Source organism: Dasypus novemcinctus, unplaced genomic scaffold (assembly GCF_030445035.2).
Source record: "Dasypus novemcinctus isolate mDasNov1 unplaced genomic scaffold, mDasNov1.1.hap2 scaffold_301, whole genome shotgun sequence".
Taxonomy (NCBI): Eukaryota; Metazoa; Chordata; class Mammalia; order Cingulata; family Dasypodidae; genus Dasypus; species Dasypus novemcinctus.
In genome coordinates this window covers 93,884-113,847 of record NW_026688266.1, presented here as the reverse complement: position 1 = coordinate 113,847, position 19,964 = coordinate 93,884, and the positions used below count along the sequence as shown (strand labels likewise).

The 19,964-nt window shown below is 62.8% G+C and overlaps 1 protein-coding gene across 6 annotated transcripts in view; it reads right to left on the bottom strand.

Annotated features, from left to right (window-relative positions):
- Positions 1 to 201: 201 nt before the first annotated feature.
- The window catches only part of ARMC6 (armadillo repeat containing 6), a 24,518-nt gene continuing 4,755 nt past the window's right edge, over positions 202 to 19,964 (bottom strand). For all 6 annotated transcript variants that reach the window (XM_058292806.2, XM_058292805.2, XM_058292810.2 and 3 more), the window contains exons 2-8: positions 8,026 to 8,466; positions 7,644 to 7,723; positions 2,238 to 2,814; positions 2,013 to 2,158; positions 1,546 to 1,677; positions 1,254 to 1,391; positions 202 to 528 (exon numbers count right to left, since the gene is read on the bottom strand). In XM_058292806.2, coding sequence (XP_058148789.1) covers positions 316 to 528; positions 1,254 to 1,391; positions 1,546 to 1,677; positions 2,013 to 2,158; positions 2,238 to 2,814; positions 7,644 to 7,723; positions 8,026 to 8,146 — 1,407 coding nt within the window. In that variant the 5' untranslated portion in view covers positions 8,147 to 8,466 and the 3' untranslated portion in view covers positions 202 to 315. The remainder of the gene's footprint in view (positions 529 to 1,253; positions 1,392 to 1,545; positions 1,678 to 2,012; positions 2,159 to 2,237; positions 2,815 to 7,643; positions 7,724 to 8,025; positions 8,467 to 19,964) is intronic.

The window sequence follows — 19,964 nt, the reverse complement described above, 5'->3', positions numbered from 1 at the left end:
ATGGCGGCTCAGAGAGGGTGGGCGGCCAGCTCCAGGCCACACAGCAGGGAGGGGCTCAGCCCATACGGCCGAGGCCACAGGCGGGGACAGGCTGGCCCCCTGGAAAGGGAGGACGGGCCCCGAGGACGCCGCGGGGGGACGACAGGAGGGTGTGGGGCTCCCGCAGGCGCCTGGGGGGTCACGGCGGTCAGGAATCAGGCGTGGCTGCCCCAGCCCAGGGCCCCCGGGGCCGCCAGGCTCTTTATTGCCCGTCCCAAGGGCCCGGCCGCGGGGGACACGGGGGCGCAGGGTCAGCGGCGCGGGGCCGGGCGGGGGTCACGGCGCCAGGTCGCCCTTCTGGCCGGTCCAGGGCTCGCGGAGCTCCACGCGGCAGCCCAGGTCGCGCAGGGCGGCCTTGGCCGCGTCCTCGCAGTCGGGGTGGGCGGCGCGGGCCTGCGCGACGAGCGCCTCGGCGCCCAGCTCCAGCAGCGGCTGCGAGAGCGCCTGGCTGCGCGCCACCACGTTGCGGATCAGCATGCAGGCCTGCTTCTGCGGAGGGCGCGGGGCTGCTGCGGTCCACCCTGGCCTCGGGCTCTTCCGCGGTGGGGAGGGGCAGCCCCGCCGCTCCACCCCCCCCACGTCCCCGTGGAGGGGGGCTCATCCCCCCAGCGCCCGAGTGGGGAAACTGAGGCTCAGAGGGGCTGCGAGCCTACAGGGTGGGGCCCCACGGCCTGGGCTGGGGGGGGTGGCGAAAGCCCCCCACGAGGCCGGCAGGACTGGGTGAGGGTCAAGGGTGGGGTCTGTGGTCGCCCCCAGCGGCCGTCACCCTTCGCTGGGCGTCTCTGAGTCCCCGGGGTGCAGACGGGAGGGCGGGGCCTGGGGTGAGGTGGTGGGTGGCCGGGACGAGGGGCCGGCGAGGGCAGGGGCCACGGCCAGGGCCAGCGGCTCCCAGCTCGGACGCCTCGGCCAGGGCGCTGCCCCAGCCCCAGCCCCCAGGCCAAGAACGAGCAGGGAGGGCGCTGCGGGGGACAGGTGCCGCCGAGGGGGCAGAGGTCATCGGGGCAGCGGGGGCAGCGGGGGGGCAGCAGGGGGCAGCGAGGACAGTGGGGGACGGTAAGGGGTAGTGGGGGGCAGGGGAGCGGGGGGGCAGTGGCACAGTAGGGGCGGGCAGGCGGCAACTCACAACTGGGGGAGGGAGGGTGGGGGCTCCGCGGGGCTGGGCTGGGCAGGATGGGGCCCCGCCCCCCGCCCGGCACCCCCCGCCCGGCGCCCACCTGCACGGCCGCCTCCCGCGGGTGCGCCCTCATGGCCCGCAGGGCTGCCTGTGCGCCGCCGCTCTCCACGATGACCCGGCTGTGCTCCGGCTTGCGCAGGGCGAGGATGCTCAGGGCGGCGCAGCTCTGCTCACACACCTGGGGCCACCGGGGGCCAGGGGCCAGGGGTCAGGGTCCGGGGGGGCACCGCCACTCCCGGGATGGGGACCCGGCTCTCGGGACACAAGCACGCGCCAGGGGGCCCGGGCACCCCCGCTCTCCGCCCCCCCACGCCGTCCCCGGCTGTGGGCACCTGGGGGCTGGCCAGGTGCCGGACCATGGCGGCCACGATGGCCTCGGCGCCGCCGGCGCGCACGATGGCGTCCTTCACGTCGTCGTTGCCCGCGACGGCCCGCAGGGCGCTGAGCACCTGCCTCACGAGGTCCTGCGTGGGGGGGGCCGGGGCTCAGCCGGGGGGCCTGGGGGTCGTCCCTGGATGGGGCTCAGCTGAGAGGGGGCCCCAATTCCAGGCAGGGCCACCCCGTCGTGCAGGAGGCAGGCCGATGCCGGCGGGAGGCGCAGGGGCGCGGGGAGGGCGAGCGGGTGGCCGCAGTGACGGGGAGGCGGCCGGGGCCGCGGGACGCCCCCACTCCCGGGGCGCGGGGAGGGCGAGCGGGTGGCGCAGTGACGGGGAGACGGCGGGGCGCGGGGGCATGGGGGCGCGGGGGCGGGCGCACCTGGTGGCGCAGTGACGGGGAGGGGGCCGGGGGGCGGGCGCACCTGGTGGTCGGCGCGCTCGGCCAGCAGCCGCAGCAGGACGCCGAGCCCGCCCAGCTCCACCAGCTCCCGGCAGAACTCGTTGCGCACGGCCAGGCGGGACAGGGTGCCGCAGAGCTCGCCCAGCACGCCGGGGTCGTCGGGGAACGCTGCGGGGAGCGCGGCGGCGTCGGGGGGCGCCCCGGGAGGCCGCCCCAACCCCGCCGCCGCCCCGGCCGCGCCGCCTACCCCGGGTGGCGTCGAGCAGCACCCGCAGGCCGCCGTGCTCCTGCACGATCTTCCTGGCGTGGTCGTGGCCGTGGCCGAAGGGGACGCGGGCGTCGTCGTCGCAGGTGAGGGCGCGCAGCGCGCCGCAGGCCTCGGTGACCACGCCGGCGTGGCGGCCGTGGCGGGCGACGGCGCCGGTCAGCAGGGGCAGCACGCTGGCCCCCGCCAGCGCCCGCCGGTTGCCCTCGTGCCTGAGGCAGGCGTGGCGCACGCAGCGCAGCGCCGCGCGGGTCAGCTCGGCCGCGTCGCCGTGCAGCGCCAGCGCGTCCGCCAGCAGCCACAGGCCCGCGGCGTCGAGGAGGCCGGGCTGGCCGTCGGTCAGCGCCGCGAGCGCGTCGAGCGCCTGCAGCAGGAGCCCGTGGTCGCCGCCCGCCGCACCCAGCTCCCCGGCAGCCAGCACCACGGGGTAGGCGCCCCTCTCCGCCGCCAGGAAGCGGCCGCCCCGGTGCCGCGCGCACTGCTCGCGGAAGCGGGCCAGGTGCGCCGCTGCCTCCGGGGCGCGCGAGCCGGCCACGCTCTCCCGCAGGGCGTCCAGGGCCTGGGGGGACACGGAGAGGCCGCTGGGGCGGGCGCGGGCCGCGGCGTCTGCACCCGTCCCTGCGGGCCCTCCCCGGGGCGCGGCCTGCGGTGGGGGCTGCGCTGTGCCCGAGCGACGTCTAACTCGGCCACTGGGGCCGGGGCGGCGTCCCAGCCGCACAGCCGAGCGCAGGCGTTGAAGCGCTGCCGCCCGGTCGCCGTCCCGGGGGCCCCCGAGTGAGGCCGGCGGACGCGCCCAGCCGAGGCCAGTCACCCCGCAGCGTCGTGAGGGCTAATGGGATGGCTGTTGCCTGGGCCATTTGTTACGAGGCTGGCGCTGACTGATGCACTTGCCGGCTCTCCGAGGAAGACAAGTGTTGCCTTCCCCAGGCTCACCCCACCCCAGGCGTCTCCTTTGTGCCTCTCGGTCACCCCACAAACACCGAGGACCTGCCGGGCGGAAGCGCCGTCGCCACCAGTGGGCTCCCCCAAACTCGGCCGCGAGCCTCGGGGCAGGGGCGAGGACCGGGCGCACCGAGGCGGGGCCGGCGGGCCGAGCAGCCGCCCCACGCCCGGCCGGACGCCCCCGGCGAGTCCGTGCGCCCACGAAGGCGCGGCTGCGGCGGGGGGCTCCGGGAAACCACCAGCCCCCGGCCCCCTGGCCCGTGCTCACGAAGGCCCCCGGACGTCCCACCTCCACGGAATACCGAGAGATCAGGCAAAGCCGGAGGGCCGGCAACACACTGGAACAGCCGCGTGTCGAGGCTGCCACAAAACGTACGAGAGGAAGCCGTGGCCCAGGCGAGGAGAAGAGCGAGGACGCGGGAACCACCCAGGAGGGGCAGGCCTGGGACAGGAGCGATTCAGCGCGCTCCCAGAGCCCGAGGAAAACGAGACAAGAGCTCAAGGAGAGCAGGAGAACGGCAGAAGGAGACTGTCGTGAGGGACGGAGCCGAGGACCACGGGAAGGAGACGACGACCTCCCCGGAGGGGCGCAACGGCAGGCTGGAGCTGGCGGGACCAACGAGCGCCTGAGACGAGAACGGAATCACCTGCTCCGAGGAGGAGGCCGCGGGAAGGACGGAGGGACGTGGGGCCGCCGTCGCGCGCCCGCTAGACGCATCGTGGGGGTCCGAGGAGGAGGAGAGCAAGCGCGAGAAAGGGGCAGAGGGAACATTCCAGAACGAGGGCGGGAAAACGTCCCAGGGGTAGCAGAAGGCACAGATGCCCGCGTCCAAGGTGCTCGGCGAACTCAGGGCACGAGCCCAGTGGGCGCCCGCCGGGCCGCGCTCCACGCCCTGGCGCTGGGGGATTCTGAACGTGGCGAGGGAGGCGTGGCGGGTCGCGTCCGAGGGGGCCTCGGCGTGAGGCTGACGTGTGTTTCCAGAATTTAAAGGCAAAAAAGCAACTGTAAAAATGATGACAATGAAAGGCGACGCGTGACCCTGGATGGGGGAGAAAAGGCGCCAAAGGACGTCCCGGGAACCTGAGGAAACACCGGACGACCGCCGGCCTCGTGGCAACGCCCCATTGCTCAAACTCTCGGGCAGGGAGCGGGGATGTGCAGCGTCTCCACGGCGCGTGAGAGGAAGGAAGGAGGCGCGGGGCGACGGGCAAGACGCCGGGGCTCGCGGAGCCGGGGGTCCGGGCCCCGGTGATTTCCGTGGCAGCCCTGCCAGTTGGAAGTTCCTTGCAAATAAAAAGCTGGACTGAGACGGGACAGCGGGGCGGCGCGCGCCTCCGCGGGGAGCCTCGGGGGAGCTACGCGCGGGTCGCGATGGTCGCGGGCGGGCAGCAGGCCTGCGCTTAGTCGGGGAAGGGAGACGGTCGCAGATGAGGGTGCGCCAGCGCCCCTCGGGTTCCGGCTCAGTCTCCGTGCCGCGGATCTCGCCGCGAGGCTGGACTCCCGGGCCTGAGGCCGAGGGAGGCCCGATGGCGGGGGCGCTGGGTCTGGCCCGGGAGGGCGGCGCCGCGGCTGCCCGCGCTGGCTGAGCGGCCTCCCTGGCGTTTCACTCGGGCGGTCTAAGCTCCGCCGCGGTTTCATTTCTTTTTTTGCTTTGCGGTCCCCGGGGCCGGGGCCTGAGCCCGCCGCCTCGTGCGCGGGAGGGCGGCGCTCGGCCACGGAGGGGCTCCCCGTCGGGGACCAGGATGAGGGCCCGGGGGGACTTCAGAGGCACCAGTATCGTGCTGTCTAATGTCACATTTTTTGTGATCTATCTTTAAAAAAAGGGAAAAATACAGAGGCGCCAGGCTTGTTGGCACACCAAGGGCCCGGTGCGGGCAGAGGTGGGTGGGCCAGGATGCGGGGCGCGGGGCCGGGGGCCGGGGCGCGGCTGGCAGGATGGGCGGGCGCTTCCCGCCTCGACGCAGGACGCCTGCGTGGCTTCCATGCCGGGAGCAGAGCCCCGTCCCTCTCGGGGAGGAAAAGCGCGGGGGCCGGGGCCTGGCTTTCGCGGGGAGGGGGCCGGGGTCGGGGGCCTCCTGCCTGCGGCCTCGGGAGGCACTGACCCTGGGGAAGCCGCGGTCCCCGCCGGCCCGTCGTGAATCAGCACCGGGAAGCGGACGCGGCTCAAGGGCCCGGGTTCCATCCCCGCGGCCTCCCGGTGAAAAAGAAGAGAAAGCGTGCCCGCATGGTGAGCCGGTGCCCGCGCGGTGACCCGGTGCCCTCGCGGTGAGCCGGTGCCCTCGCGGCGAGCCGGTGCCCGCGCGGCGAGCCGGTGCCCGCGCGGCGACCCGGTGCCCTCGCGGCGAGCCGGTGCCCTCGCGGCGACCCGGTGCCCTCGCGGCGAGCCGGTGCCCTCGCGGCGAGCCGGTGCCCGCGCGGCGAGCCGGTGCCCGCGCGGCGACCCGGTGCCCTCGCGGCGACCCGGTGCCCTCGCGGCGAGCCGGTGCCCTCGCGGCGAGCCGGTGCCCGCGCGGCGAGCCGGTGCCCTCGCGGCGAGCCGGTGCCCTCGCGGCGAGCCGGTGCCCGCGCGGCGAGCCGGTGCCCTCGCGGCGAGCCGGTGCCCGCGCGGCGACCCGGTGCCCGCGCGGCGAGCCGGTGCCCGCGCGGCGACCCGGTGCCCGCGCGGCGACCCGGTGCCCTCGCGGCGACCCGGTGCCCGCGCGGCGACCCGGTGCCCGCGCGGCGACCCGGTGCCCTCGCGGCGAGCCGGTGCCCGCGCGGCGAGCCGGTGCCCGCGCGGCGACCCGGTGCCCGCGCGGCGAGCCGGTGCCCGGGCGGCGAGCCGGTGCCCTCGCGGCGAGCCGGTGCCCTCGCGGCGACCCGGTGCCCGCGCGGCGAGCCGGTGCCCGCGCGGCGACCCGGTGCCCTCGCGGCGAGCCGGTGCCCGCGCGGCGACCCGGTGCCCTCGCGGCGAGCCGGTGCCCGCGCGGCGACCCGGTGCCCTCGCGGCGAGCCGGTGCCCTCGCGGCGACCCGGTGCCCGGGCGGCGAGCCGGTGCCCTCGCGGCGACCCGGTGCCCTCGCGGCGAGCCGGTGCCCGCGCGGCGACCCGGTGCCCGCGCGGCGACCCGGTGCCCGCGCGGCGAGCCGGTGCCCGCGCGGCGAGCCGGTGCCCGCGCGGCGAGCCGGTGCCCACGCAAGTGAGTCACGCAGCAAGATGATGACATATTAAAAGAGAGACAAGGGGAGAGTCAAGGCGAAGCGCAGCAGAGACCAGGAGCTGAGGTGGCGCAGCTGACGGGGAACCTCTCTCCCCACCAGAGCTCCCCAGGATCGAATCCCAGGGACTCCTAGAGGAGAGAAAATGAGAAAACAACACGGACAGCAAAAACAGCAGGGCATGGGGGTGGGGAAGAAAGTAAGTAAATAAAGAAATCTTAAAAAAAAACAAAACAAAACTCAGCAGCATGCTGAGAACACAAGCAGCGCTCAGTGATGGCTAGCTGCAGTTGTGCTTGAGATCCTTCCTATATAAAGTGCTTCTACAAACCAACAAGAGCAACTGCTGGAAGTCCATCTCAGAAGAAGGAAGAAGCCGATACATCTGCACATCAGATCCTCCTGCTAGCAAAAAGGAACCAGCGGAGACAGCCCGAGGCATTTCCACGGCCCTCGCGAGGCGGATGACGGCTGGCTGGCAGGGCTGCCTCCCGCCCGGCGGCTCGTCCCGTCTGCCCTCCCTCTCCGCCGGGGAAGTCCCTTAGTCCCCTGGCTGGGTCTCGATTTCCCCCGTGCAGAGGGGGCCGAGCCCTGCCTTTGGGAGGCCCCGCCTGGCGCCCGGTGCGCTGCGTGCGCAGGGGCGCTGTGCAGTGGGGCCGACAGTCGGAGCTCGAGAGAGGACAGCTCTGCCTGCAGGTCCCGAGCAGACCCGGAGGCCGCGCGGAGGGCCCACCCCGAGGCGCGGGCCGCGGACGCCGTCAGCTCTCAGCACGCCCTCGCCGCCCAGGCCGCTCGCCCCCGGGGCCTCCGTCCACCAGCGGGGAGTGGGGGCCGGGCGCTGCCCCCCAGGCTGCCAGGAGGTGCAGGCCCCGTGGACGGGACGCCCCGGCCGGGCTGGACCCCGCGCCCCAGGCGCCCGGCCCCCACGCCGCCTGCTGCCCCTGCAGCGCCCAGCCCCCCACCTATCCCGCCACAGGCCAGCCCCCCGCCCGGGCCCCGCAGGTCGACTCCCACCCCTCAGCTGGACCCCCATGCGGCCAACTGCCCGGCCCCCCGAAGGCTGGCCCCCCACCCGACACCCCGAAGGCCGGCTCCCCACCCCTCACCTGGACCCCCGCCCGGCCCCCATGTGGCCCGCTGCCCCCGCAGGGCCCGGCCCCCCACCTATCCCGCCGCAGGCCGGGCCCCCGCCCGGGGCCTACGCCGCCCGTCGCCCCCCCAGTGCCCGCCCCCGCGGGCGGCCCCCACCTGCAGGACGTCGTGCTGGGGCTCCGGGGCGCCGGCCGCGGCTTTGGGCGCCGTCTTGACGATGTTGCTGAGATCCACCCCTGGGGGCCGGGAAGGGGGGCTCGAGGCCGGGTCGGGACCCGCCCTGCCCCCGCGGCTGCCCCGACCCTGGGCCCTCTGCTGGGGCAGCGGCCAGGCAGCCCGACGAGGCACGGAGCAGAGGGGTCCCGGGGTCCTGCGCCCCTCACCCCCTGGGGGCACGCCCCTCAGGCATCGCGCTCGAGCTGGCCGGGGAGAGCCCTCTGGAGGAGCGACCCCGAGACGGAGCCGCCGGGGTGGGAAGGGCGGGGTGCGGCGAGGGCCCGGCTGGGGGGGTCTCGCAGGCGGGGAGGGGGCCGCCCACCCTGCGACTGGAACTGCTGCACGGCGGCGGCCAGCGCCTCCTCGGGCTCCAGCTCAAACTCCTCCACGTTCTCCCGTACGGCCGCGTCGAACGTCTCCTGGGTGACGCGCCTGGAGCCCATGGCGGCGCCCGCTGGGGTGGGGGGAGCGGGCGAGGGGCAGCCCCGCCGGGGTGGGGGGCCGCGGGAACTGCCCCCGAGCCCCGGGACCAGACCGGGGGACCCCGACTCCTCGGGGCGCAGGGAGGGCCGGCTCGCCCCCTCCAGCCGCGGGGGGCGTGCACGGGCGGCGCGGGCTTCCTTCCAGCCGATGAGGGCTCGGCGGGAGGCTGGACACACGGACGACGGGAATCAGCGACGAGGGGACGCAGGGGCGGAGGGACGCGCCTGGCGGCTGGACGGCTCCCTCGACGGATCTCGCGCGCAGGCGGGAAGCTGGCGCCCTGGGGAGAGACGAGACCCAGGATGAAGGCGGAGCGGGAGCTGCGGCCGAGACCCCCGGTCTAGCTGCTCGTGCGCGTCCCTGGGGGCTCAGCTCGGGGTGGGGGAGGCCGAGCTGGGGCGGGTGGGAGGGCAGCGGCGGCTTCGCAGCCCGGGGCTGGGGGGCGCTGCCTGGCGGTGGCACCCGAAGCGGCAGGCGCAGGGGTGACGAGTGGTGTCCGGAGCCGGCGCCAAAGAAGTGCAGGCGGGAAGCGGCACCTGCGCGCCGGAGATGGTTTTTTAGATTTTTTTTCTCCCCCTCCCCCCCGGTTGTCTGTTCTCTGTGTCTATTTGCTACGTCGTCTTTGTCCGCTTCTGTTGTCAGTGGCACGGGAATCTGTGTTTCTCTTTGTTGCGTCATCTCGTTGCGTCAGCTCTCCGTGTGGGCGGCGCCATTCCTGGGCAGGCTGCACTTTCTTTCGCGCTGGGCGGCTCTCCTTACGGGACGCACTCCTTGCGCGTGGGCTCCCCTACGCGGGGACACCCCTGCGTGGCAGGGCACTCCTTGCGCGCATCAGCACTGCGCATGGCCAGCTCCACACGGGTCAGGAGGCCCGGGGCTTGAACCGCGGCCCTCCCGTGTGGTGGGCGGGCACCCTGAGCGCTGGGCCACGCCGCGCCCCGGCTACAGAATTTGAGCCGGGGGCCCCGATGCGAGCGCGAAACGTGGTCCCCCGGGAGGAGCGTGGTGTGGACAGCGAGGCCCGGGGGAGACGGCCTCGCGGGGCAGTGCGCACCCCCGATGCCGCACGCGGTCTCTAAGCCCCGCACCGAGGGGGGGCGTGCGGGGCCGGTCGGCAGCCGGGCAGGGCTGGGGGACCCCGTGACGCCGCAAGGCAGGGGCGCGACACAGCCGCCGCTGTGGTGGCCAAAGGACTCTCGAGGGCAGCGCGGGGCTCCTCGCGGGGTGATGGAGGAGTTCTGGGGGGGACGGAGGCTCGAGGCTGTGAACGGAATTAACGCCGCAGAATCGGGGCCGTGAAGGCGGCTGCGACGGGCGACAGGCTCTCGTGCTGCCGCGACAGAAAGGACCAAGAAGAGGCCGCGGGGGCAAACCCCACGGGGCGCCCCTAGAGACGGGCCGCGGGCGCCCCCGGGAGTGGACACGTGCACGGCGTCATGGCGAGCGGCAGGCCCGCAGCAGCCCCGGGGCCTGGAGGGGAAAGGCCGGGGGGCTGCGGTCACCAGAGCGGGGATGCTCCCGAGACAGTCGCGCTCGTCAGCCAGCCGAGAGCGGCTCTAAGTCAGCGTCGGGCCCGCCCGCCAAACTGTCCGACAGAAAACGGACGGGGAAGCAGAGGACGGCGGGTCAGGCGGATGCCGGCCAAAGCCGCTTGGCATCGGCGCTGTCAAGAGGAACCCGGGAAAGCGGAGGTGGCGCGAGGAGTTGGGCGCCCGCCTACCGCCTGGGAGTTTCCGGGCTCGGTTCCCGGTGCCCCCTAAAGAAGACGAGCAAGAGAGCGGGCTGACGCAATGAAGAGACACAACAAGGAAACAAGCGGGAGCGGAGGTGGCTCAAGCCATGGGGCGCCTCCCTCCCACAGGGGAGTCCCCAGGTTAGTCCCCGGTGCCTCCTAAAGAAAGACGATGAGCACACCGCGAACAGGCATGGAGAGTAGACAGAGAGTGCAAACAACGAGGAGGGGAGAAATAAAGTAAATCTTAAAAAAAAAAAAAAAAAGAAACCCAGCACCCTGTGCTGCCAAAGAGAGAACAAAACGGAGCTGTGGCAGCCGACAGCCTCCTGCCGAAACACACCGAGCCCGAGCAAGCTTCCAGGGCGGTGCTTCCTGACGGGACTTTCCACAGGAACGGGTGCATTCGGGAGGCGGACGTGGCCCAGTGGTGAGGGCGTCCATCTACCACACAGGAGGCCCACGGTTCAAACCCCCGGCCTCCTGGCCCGTGTGGAGCTGGCTCATGCGCGGTGCTGATGCGCGCAAGGAGTGCCCTGCCACGCAGGGGTGTCCCCGCGTAGGGGAGCCCCACACGCAAGGAGTGCGCCCCGTAAGGAGAGCCACCCAGAGTGAAAGAAAGCGCAGCCTGCCCAGGAATGGCACCGCACACACGGAGAGCTGACACGGCAAGATGACGCAACAAAAAGAGAAACACAGATTCCCGTGCCACTGACGACAACAGAAGCAGACAAAGAAGACGCAGCAAATACACAGAGAACAGACAAACCTTAAAAAAAAAAAGAACGGCTGCCTTCTAGGTCTGTGCCGCCCAGGAGGGTGGTGGCCACACGTGGCGACGGCGCAGCTGAAACGTAGAGGACGCGGCTAAGCAGGTTAGTTCCAGTTAGTTTTAGTTAAGTTTAAATATACCCACTTTGCGTATAATAAGAGGTCCTAGGTTCAATCCCCAGTACCTCCTTAAAAAAAAAATTACGGAAGCGGCTGTGGCTCAAGCGACTGGGCTCCCGGCCACCGTGGGGGAGGTCCAGGGTTCCGTGCCCAGGGCCTCCTGGTGAGGGCTGGCCGGCCCACGCGGAGAGCTGGCGCAGCCAGACGACACAACGGAAGCAGACACAGAGGAGAGACAATAAGAGACACAGCGCACTGGGGAGCTGCGGTGGTGCAAGAGAACGGTCGCCTCTCCCCCACGCCGGAAGGCCCCAGGATCGGTTCCTGGAGCCGCCTAATGAGAAGACAGACGGACACAGAGAGCAGACAACGGGGGGGGGAACGGGGGGGAGTAAGAAAAAAGGAGGGCCTGCCTGGGGTTGAAGGGTACCCCCCCCAATTCCACGTGGGACCCCAGGACGTGGCCCTTCTGGGAAGTGGGGTCTTCGCAGACGTCACCTGTAATGTGCATTTCGTGTTGCTATCTGATTCCCCGAGACCCCGTTCAATTTTTCCTGCTCTTTTCTCTTTCTGTTCTTCTGTCTTTTCACGTTCATACGGTCTGTCTTCCAATTCACTAATTCTGTCCGCGGCCAATTCATATCTGGTAATATATGTCTCTAGCGTGTTTCTTTAGCCAATCAGTCTTATCGATACATATGAATAGACCATACAATTCATCCAAAGTGTATAGTCACTGGTACAACACCACACTGTTGTATTTTTTTAAAGGTTTACATCCCCCCCCTTGTTCTTCGAGCTCACTGTCTGCTTGTTGTGTGCTCTCTGTGTCTGATCGCCTTCTTTCTAGGAGGCACTGGGAACCGAACCCAGGACCTCCCATGTGGGAGGGAGGTTCCCAATCACTTATGCCACATCTGTTCCCTGCTTGTTGTGTCTCTCATTTTACCTCCTCATTGTGCCAGCTTGTTGCATCAGCTTGCTGCACCGGCGCGTTGCATTGGCGCACTGTCTTGTCCATCTTCTTTAGGAGGCATTGGGACCTCCTCCTGTGGTAGGCGGGCACCCAACTGCTCGAGCCACACCCACCTCCCACGAAATTGTATTTTTAATCCCATCTGTTGTGCCTTCCATTCCCATAAGCTCTGTTACCTTTTTTTGGTTGCAGGCTTTCAGGTTTTTCTTTATGCTCCCCCAGTGTCTTAATAGCCCTCGCCTCTCGAGTCATACTCTCCTTCAACTGCTTGACTTAAGGAGGTTTGTGCGAGCTTCCCTGCTGCGCTGTCTTCACTCCTGGGTCTTCTCTGGATTCTTGGTCTGTCCTCTTGCTGGGCCGTGACTTCCTGCTTCTTTGAGTGGCTTGTAATTTTGGGGTTGCCGTCGAGCCACCTGGCTGTGTCGCGGCTTTGCGCTGTTGGTCAACGTCTCCCCCTTGCCTCGGGGTTTTGCTTCTCAGCTCTTCTTTGTTTTGGGGGCGAGCTTTTTCTAAAACTTTAAGATCGCCCTGTTTAAATCATCCAAGCGCGGCGGGGAGCCGCTAACGGGGCGCGGGCCGGCCCGGGGTGCCTGGGGACACGGGGACTGGGCCGGCCTCGTCCGCCCGCAGCTCCCACGTGGGCCAGCAGGCGGCGCTCCCCGGCCCGCGCTCTCCCGGAGGCGACGCCGTCCGTCCCCACTGCGGGGCCTTCGGAGCCGGCGACGTGAACCCGGGCCGCGCGGGTTAAAGCCGCTGGAGAGGAAGCACAGCCGAGGGGCCTGTCCTGGCCGCGGGGGGCCGCCTCGGGGCGGGGGCCGCCTCGGGGTGGGGGCCGGGGGCTCGCGGCTTTCCCTCCGGCCTCTTCGTCTCTGTCCCCAGTCCTTTCTGGTCCGCCAGTCCCCAAAGCAGGGGCCCTCCCTTCCCTGTCTCGTAAGAGGGCGGCGTCCTGCCTGCGCCCACCCCGCGCCCCCTTCCAGGAAGAGCAGCACGGGAGGAGCACAGCAGACCTCAGGACCAAGCGCTGATCCCCGCCCGCAGCCACGGGGGCGCGAAGGTGGGGGTGCGGCGGCTGTGTCAGCCAGCCCAAGGGGCACCAGCAGAATGCCAGGCGCGCGCTGGTGTCTACACAGGGTGCTTATTGGGGTAGGAGCTACAGACGCCAGGCCATAAGCACAAGTGACTTCCCTCACCAAAGTCATTTGCACGTGTTGGAGCAGGATGGCTGCCGACGCCTGCGCGGGTTCAGGCTTCCTGGGTCCCTCCTTCCAGGGTCCGGCTTCTCTCTGGGCTCAGGGTCCCTCCTTCCAGGGTCCGGCTTCTCTCTGGGCTCAGGGTCCCTCCTTCCAGGGTCCAGCTTCTCTCTGGGCTCAGGGTCCCTCCTTCCAGGCTCTGGCTTCTCTTTCCTCTGTGAACTGATTTCCTGGGGTTCCTGCTTAAGGCTTCAGCATCAAACTCCAACCTTAAAAAGTCTTGCATCAAAAGCTCTAGCTCTGGCCTTTGACATGCCTTTTACCAAAAGGCGGAGACTCAGCGCCCTAATGACGTGGCCCAATCAAAGCCCCGATCGTACCTCAATCATGCCCGGTAATAGACGAGATCACAAACATAATCCAATATCCATTTTTGGAATTCATAATCATATCAAACTGCTACAAAAGATAAAGGTACTGAAAGAGAAAACCTGCCAGCCAGGAATTTTCTAGATGGGAAAACTGTCCTTCAGAAATGAGGGTGAGTTTAAAGTCTTCACAGACAGAAAAAAATTGAGAGTTTCTCACCGAGAGCTCGGGAGGGCTGAAAACTAAAAGGAAAAGACAAGGGTGAGAGTTTTGGAGAAGAGTGTAGGAGTGGAGATTTTTAGCAAGGGTAAATCACAGGGTGGGGAGACCGACATTAATTAGATGTAACAACGGAAAATCAAAGGACAAAAGGACAAAGTAAGCGATGCCTTTACGGTGCTAACACTGATGTTAATGACTTGACATCCCCCCATTAAAAGACACAGACTGATAGAATGGATAAGAAAAGATGAACCCTCTAAATGCTGTCTACGAGAGACCCCCCTCAGACACCACACACAATCAGGCCCACAGCGAAAGGTTAGAAAATCCTCTCCACAGATAGTAACCAAAAGAGAGGGGCAGTGGCAGTGCTCTTACTGGACAAATTAGATTTTAAAGGCAAAACTGTTTTATGAAGAAGGGCATTACACAGTAATAAAAGAGGCCGTTCACCAAGAAGAAATCACTCTACTAAATATTTAGGCACCTAACCTCAGTGCCCCAAGATACGCGAGGCGCACACGGCAAAGCTGAAAGGAGAAATGATGTTTTTACAATAAGGGCTGGAGACTTCAAAACACCACTCTCGGTATCGGATAGAACATCTGGACAGGGGATAAAGAGAGAACTTGAACAACATGATAAATAAACGAGGCCCAACGGACATTTATGGAACATTGCATCCCAGAACAGCAGATACAATCGTCTCAAGTGCTCACGGGTCTTTCTCCAGCACACACCATATGTTGGTTATTGCGCCAGAACTCGATAAATTTTAAAAGATTGAAATGATGTAAAACTCCTGCTCTGATCATCACGGAATGAAGCTGGAAATCAATAACAGGTAGAGAACAGGAAAATTCACAAATATATGGAGATTAAACAACATACTCTTAAATCATCAGTGGGTCAAAGAAGAAATGGCAGGAGAATTCAGCAAATATTTTGAGGCAAATGAAAATGGAAACAGAACTTATCGAAACCTATGGGACGCCACAAAAGCAGGGACATTTATAGCCTCCAATGCTTACATTAAAAAAAAAGAGCTAAAATTGAAGATCTAACTGCACACCTGGAAGAACGAGAAAAAGAACAGCAAACATATCTGCAACCAAGCTAAGGAAAGAAATAGTAAAAACAGAGCAGATTATGAAGTCGAGAGCAAAAAACAATAGACTCAACAAAACCAAACGTTGGTTCTTTGAAAAGATCAATAAAACTGACACACCCTTAGCTAGCCTGACAAAGAAAAAAAGAGAGAAGACACAAATAAATAAAATAAAAAATGAGAGGGCGGACATTACCACTGACCCCTCAGAAATAAAAGAGATCACAAGAGGACACTGTGGACACCTGGATGCCAAAACACTAGAAAACGTAGACGAGATGGACAAATGCCTAGAAACACGCAAACCACCCATTCCACTGACCCTAGAAGTAGGAGACCTCAGCACACCAACCACGAGGGAAGAGACTGAAACAGTCATCGAAAACCTCCCCAAGGTGGGAAGCGATGTGGCTCAATTGATCGGGCTCCCGCCTACCATCCGGGAGGCCCTGGGTTCATGTCCCGGGGCCTCCCTGTGAAGGCGGGCTGGCCCGCGCCTGCGGAGAGCTGCTGGCCCGTGCCCGTGGAGAGCTGACAGCCCGTGCCAGCACAGAGCTGGCACAGCAAGACGACGCAACAAACGGAGAGAAGCAGACACAGAAGGCCGTGCAGCAAATGGACACAGAGAGCCGACAGCAAGCAAGCTGCAAGGGGGGAGGTGTAAAAAAACACAAAACTCTCCCAAAGATGAAAAGCCCAGGACCAGATGGCGTCACAGGCAAATTCCGCCAGTCATACAAAGATGAACTAAGGGACGTGGATTTGGCTCAATGGATACAGCGTCCTCCTACCATACAGGAGGTCCAGGGTTCAAACCCCGGGCCTCCTGAGCCGTGTGGAGCTGGCCCACGCGCAGCGCTGATGCGGGCAAGGAGTGCCGTGCCACACAGGGGTGTCCCCCGCGTAGGGGAGCCCCACGCGCAAGGAGTGCGCCCCGTAAGGAGAGCCACCCAGCGCGAAAGAAAGTGCAGCCTGCCCAGGATGGCGCCACACACACGGAGAGCTGGCACAGCAAGATGACGCAACAAACAACAACAGAAGCGGACAAAGAAGACACAGCAAATAGACACAGAGAACAGACAATCGGGGGAGAGGGGAGAGAAATAAATAAATAAATCTTTAAAAAAAAAAAGAAAAGAAAATCAATTGGTGTAATAAACCACATTCATAGATTGAAGGAGAAAAACCACATGATCCTCTCAATTGATGTAGAAAAGGCATGTGACAAAATACAGCACCCTTTCAAAAAAAAAAAAAAACTCCAAAAAATAGGAGTAGAAGGAAGCTTTCTCAATATGGGACAGTGCACATGAAGAGCCTGCAGCTAGCGTCGTCCTCAACGGGGAAGGACTGAACGCTTTCCTGCTGAGATCAGAAACAAGATTGGGTGTCCGCTGTCACCACGATTATTCAGTATTGTGCTAGCCACAATAGCTGATAAGGGCTTAATATCCGTGTTATATCATGAGATGACACAACTCCATGATACAAAGACAAGCAACCCAATTACAAATGGGCAAGACTCGAACAGACATTTTTCCAAAGAGGAGATACGAATGGCCAAAAAGATGCTCAACGTTGCTAGCTGTTAGGGAAATGCAGATCAAAACTATGAGATATCACGCCACGCCTTTCAGAATGGCCATTATTAAAAAGGTGGAAAACTACAAGTGTGGGAGAGGACGAGGAGAACAGGACACCCCCTCACTGCGGGTGGGACTGTGAAACGGGCGGCCTGGGTGGACGACAGCTGGCGGTTCCTTAGAAAGCCACACGTAAACTGCTGCATGACCCGGCCATCCTGCTACCAGGAACATATCCAGAAGAACTGAAGGCAAGGATGCCACCTGACATTGGCACACCGCCGCTCACAGCGGCGTTCCTCACAAGTGTTCAAATACGGAAACAACCCAGGTGCCTATCAAACGATGAATGAATGAACAACCTGTGGCATACAAATGCAATGGAAAATAAATAAACACAGTGGCGGGGAGCGGAGGTGTTGAGCGCGCTGTTGAGCGCCTGCCTCCTACGTGGGGGAGCCCGGGTTCTGTTCCTGGTGCCTCCTGAACAAAATAAAAACAAACAATAAGCAAAACAAAGGGAAAAAAACACACAAACAGGGAAGTCAATATGGCTCGGTGGTTGAGCGCCAGCTTCCCACATACGAGGTCCCGGGTACCTAAAAAAGAAACAAACAAACCCACAATGGAATACTATTCAGCAGTAAGAAGAAATGGAATTGGGAAGCATATGGCAACACGGATGACATTATGTTGAGTGAAGCCAGCCAGGCACAAAAGGAGAACTATTACACGGTCTCACGAATGCGAATTAAACATGATGAGTAAACTCGCAGAGGTGAACTCCAGAGCAGGGGCTCCTAACCTTTTCTGTTCCATGGACTCCAGCCAGGTGAAAATCGCAGACCCCTGACTGAGTCCACACTCCACTGAATAACGGTTTTTTGAACTTTGATTCAAGCCACGGACCCTGGGTTAATAACCCCTGCTCCAGGGCACAGGTTCCTAGGAAATAGCAAGTGTGTAAAATCTCTAACTGGACTGTAAAAGAGTGGAAATGGATAGAGCTGAAGGTAACATTACAGCGAGCAGAACTAACACGGCTGATTTGTAAATGGGATTGTGGCTGGAAGGGGTAGTCTGTGGACATAAATGGCAAAGTGAAAGGAAGCTATTAAAAAAAACAATAAAAAATACTAAAAGAAAAGGAAGCTAGAAAATAATCTAGGGACCATATAACATAGTGATTGGGGTAGTGGATGAAGATTGTTAATAGAAACAGGACTGTTCCTCTATTACAAGGGGTCGCAGCTCGGTATTATCGATGAATTCCGAAAAGAAATACTGGACTATGTTTGGAGACTGGTCTTTTCCTCTGGGCATAGGAGATCATACTGGATTCAGAGGTTTACCCAGTTAAGCAATCGATTACCATCAGGGCGTCCCTTGGTGGGTGGGGACTTGCAGAAAAAAGGCAAAGGACAGAGTTGGGGCCTTTAATGTTGGAGTTTGATGCTGAAGCTGGAGCCCCAGTGAGAGAGACAGCCGTTCTCCTGATGGTCTACCGCTGCCCTTGTGGAGAGAGGCAAAGCCCAGAGAGCCTCCTGGTCTACCGCTGACCTGTGGAGAGAGGCAAAGCCTAGAGAGCCTCCTGGTCCACAGCTGCCCTTGTGGAGAGAGGCAAAGCCCAGAGAGCCTCCTGGTCCACAGCTGCCCTTGTGGAGAGAGGCAAAGCCTAGCGAGCCTCCTGGTCTACCGCTGACCTGTGGAGAGAGGCAAAGCCTAGAGAGCCTCCTGGTCCACAGCTGCCCTTGTGGAGAGAGGCAAAGCCTAGAGAGCCTCCTGGTCTACCGCTGACCTGTGGAGAGAGGCAAAGCCTAGAGAGCCTCCTGGTCCACAGCTGACCTTGTGGAGAGAGGCAAAGCCCAGAGAGCCTCCTGGTCCACAGCTGCCCTTGTGGAGAGAGGCAAAGCCTAGAGAGCCTCCTGGTCTACCGCTGACCTGTGGAGAGAGGCAAAGCCCAGAGAGCCTCCTGGTCCACAGCTGCCCTTGTGGAGAGAGGCAAAGCCTAGCGAGCCTCCTGGTCCACAGCTGCCCTTGTGGAGAGAGGCAAAGCCCAGAGAGCCTCCTGGTCTACCGCTGACCTGTGGAGAGAGGCAAAGCCCAGAGAGCCTCCTGGTCTACAGCTGCCCTTGTGGAGAGAGGCAAAGCCCAGAGAGCCTCCTGGTCTACAGCTGACCTGTGGAGAGAGGCAAAGCCCAGAGAGCCTCCTGGTCTACAGCTGACCTGTGGAGAGAGGCAAAGCCCAGAGAGCCTCCTGGTCTCCAGCTGACCTTGTGGAGAGAGGCAAAGCCTAGAGAGCCTCCTGGTCCACAGCTGCCCTTGAGGAGGAAACAGAGGAGCTGAGCGCAGGGGAACCCAGGAGGCCTGAGCCCGCGCAGACGCCGGCCGCCATCCTGCTCCAACACGCGGAAATAGACTTTGGGGAGGGAAGCCACTTATGCTTTATGGCCTGGTTACTGTAAGCCCCTGCCCCAAATAAACACCTTTCATAAAAACCAACCAGTTTCTGGTATCTTGAAACAGCACCCATTTGGCTAATACACAGATGTTAAGAATATGGAGATACATGGGGAAAACACAACTAATGTTAACAGACAGACTACAGTTTACAGAATATTGTGATCTTTTTACAGCAGCGGAGAAGAAGGAACTCTCTCAAGGTTAAGGATGAATAACGGGGGAGCGGAAGGGGACATGGGGTGTTTCCTTTTGGATTAAGGAAAACGTTCTGAAAGGGACTGAGCTGACGACAGCGCAGCTCAGAGGAAACCGAGAGCCGCTGCGTGTGCGCTTCCTATGGATCCTACAAAGCAGGGGACGTGTGACACGTGACCTGGGGGCGAATGATGGACTGTGGCTAGCAGGACAAGTAAGAGAACGTTCTCTCAGGAACCAAAATGAATGTAGAATGCTAATATACAGTGTTAATAATAGGCTGCTGTGTGGGAAAAAAATATACGAAATGTACACTAAGGACTATCGACAGCAGTAACACTGTGACAACGTCCTCTCATCATTTCTAACAAAGGTGTCACAGCAATGCAAGGTCTTGGGGATGGGCCAATGTATGAGAATCCTGTATGCTACCCATGATTGTTCTCTAAAAATTTGAATTAAAAAAATAAAAATAAAAAGATGAGGTCCCTAAAGAATCCACAAAAGAAAAACATTTTTTTATTTAAAAAAAATTTTTTTAGGAGGCACTGGGGATTGAATCTCAGGTTGAATTTCTGAGGAACGGCAATGAGCAATCCAAACAGGAAATGAAGAAAACAGCTCCACTTACAGTGACGTTTTTAAAAAATGAAATGTTTCAGAATTAATTTTACTAAGAAGGCAAAAGACTTGTACGCTGAAAACTACGAAACACTGCTGGAAGAACCTAAAGAGCTAAATAAATGGAAAGACACCCCACGTTTGTGGGCTGGAAGAGTAAATGCTGTGAAGATGTGATGCACAGATTCAACGTGATCCCTATCAAAATCCCGGCAGCCTTTTTTTGCAGAAATGGAAAAAAAAAATCCTAAAATTCATATGGATTTTCAAGGACCCCAAATAGAGCAATTTTGAAAAAGGAAACAAAATTGGATGACTCCTATTTCCCAATCGCAAACTTACTGCAAAGCTACAGTAATCAAAACAGTGTGGTACTGGTCCAAGGATGGATACGTAGACCAATGGAACAGAATCGAGAGCTCAGAAAT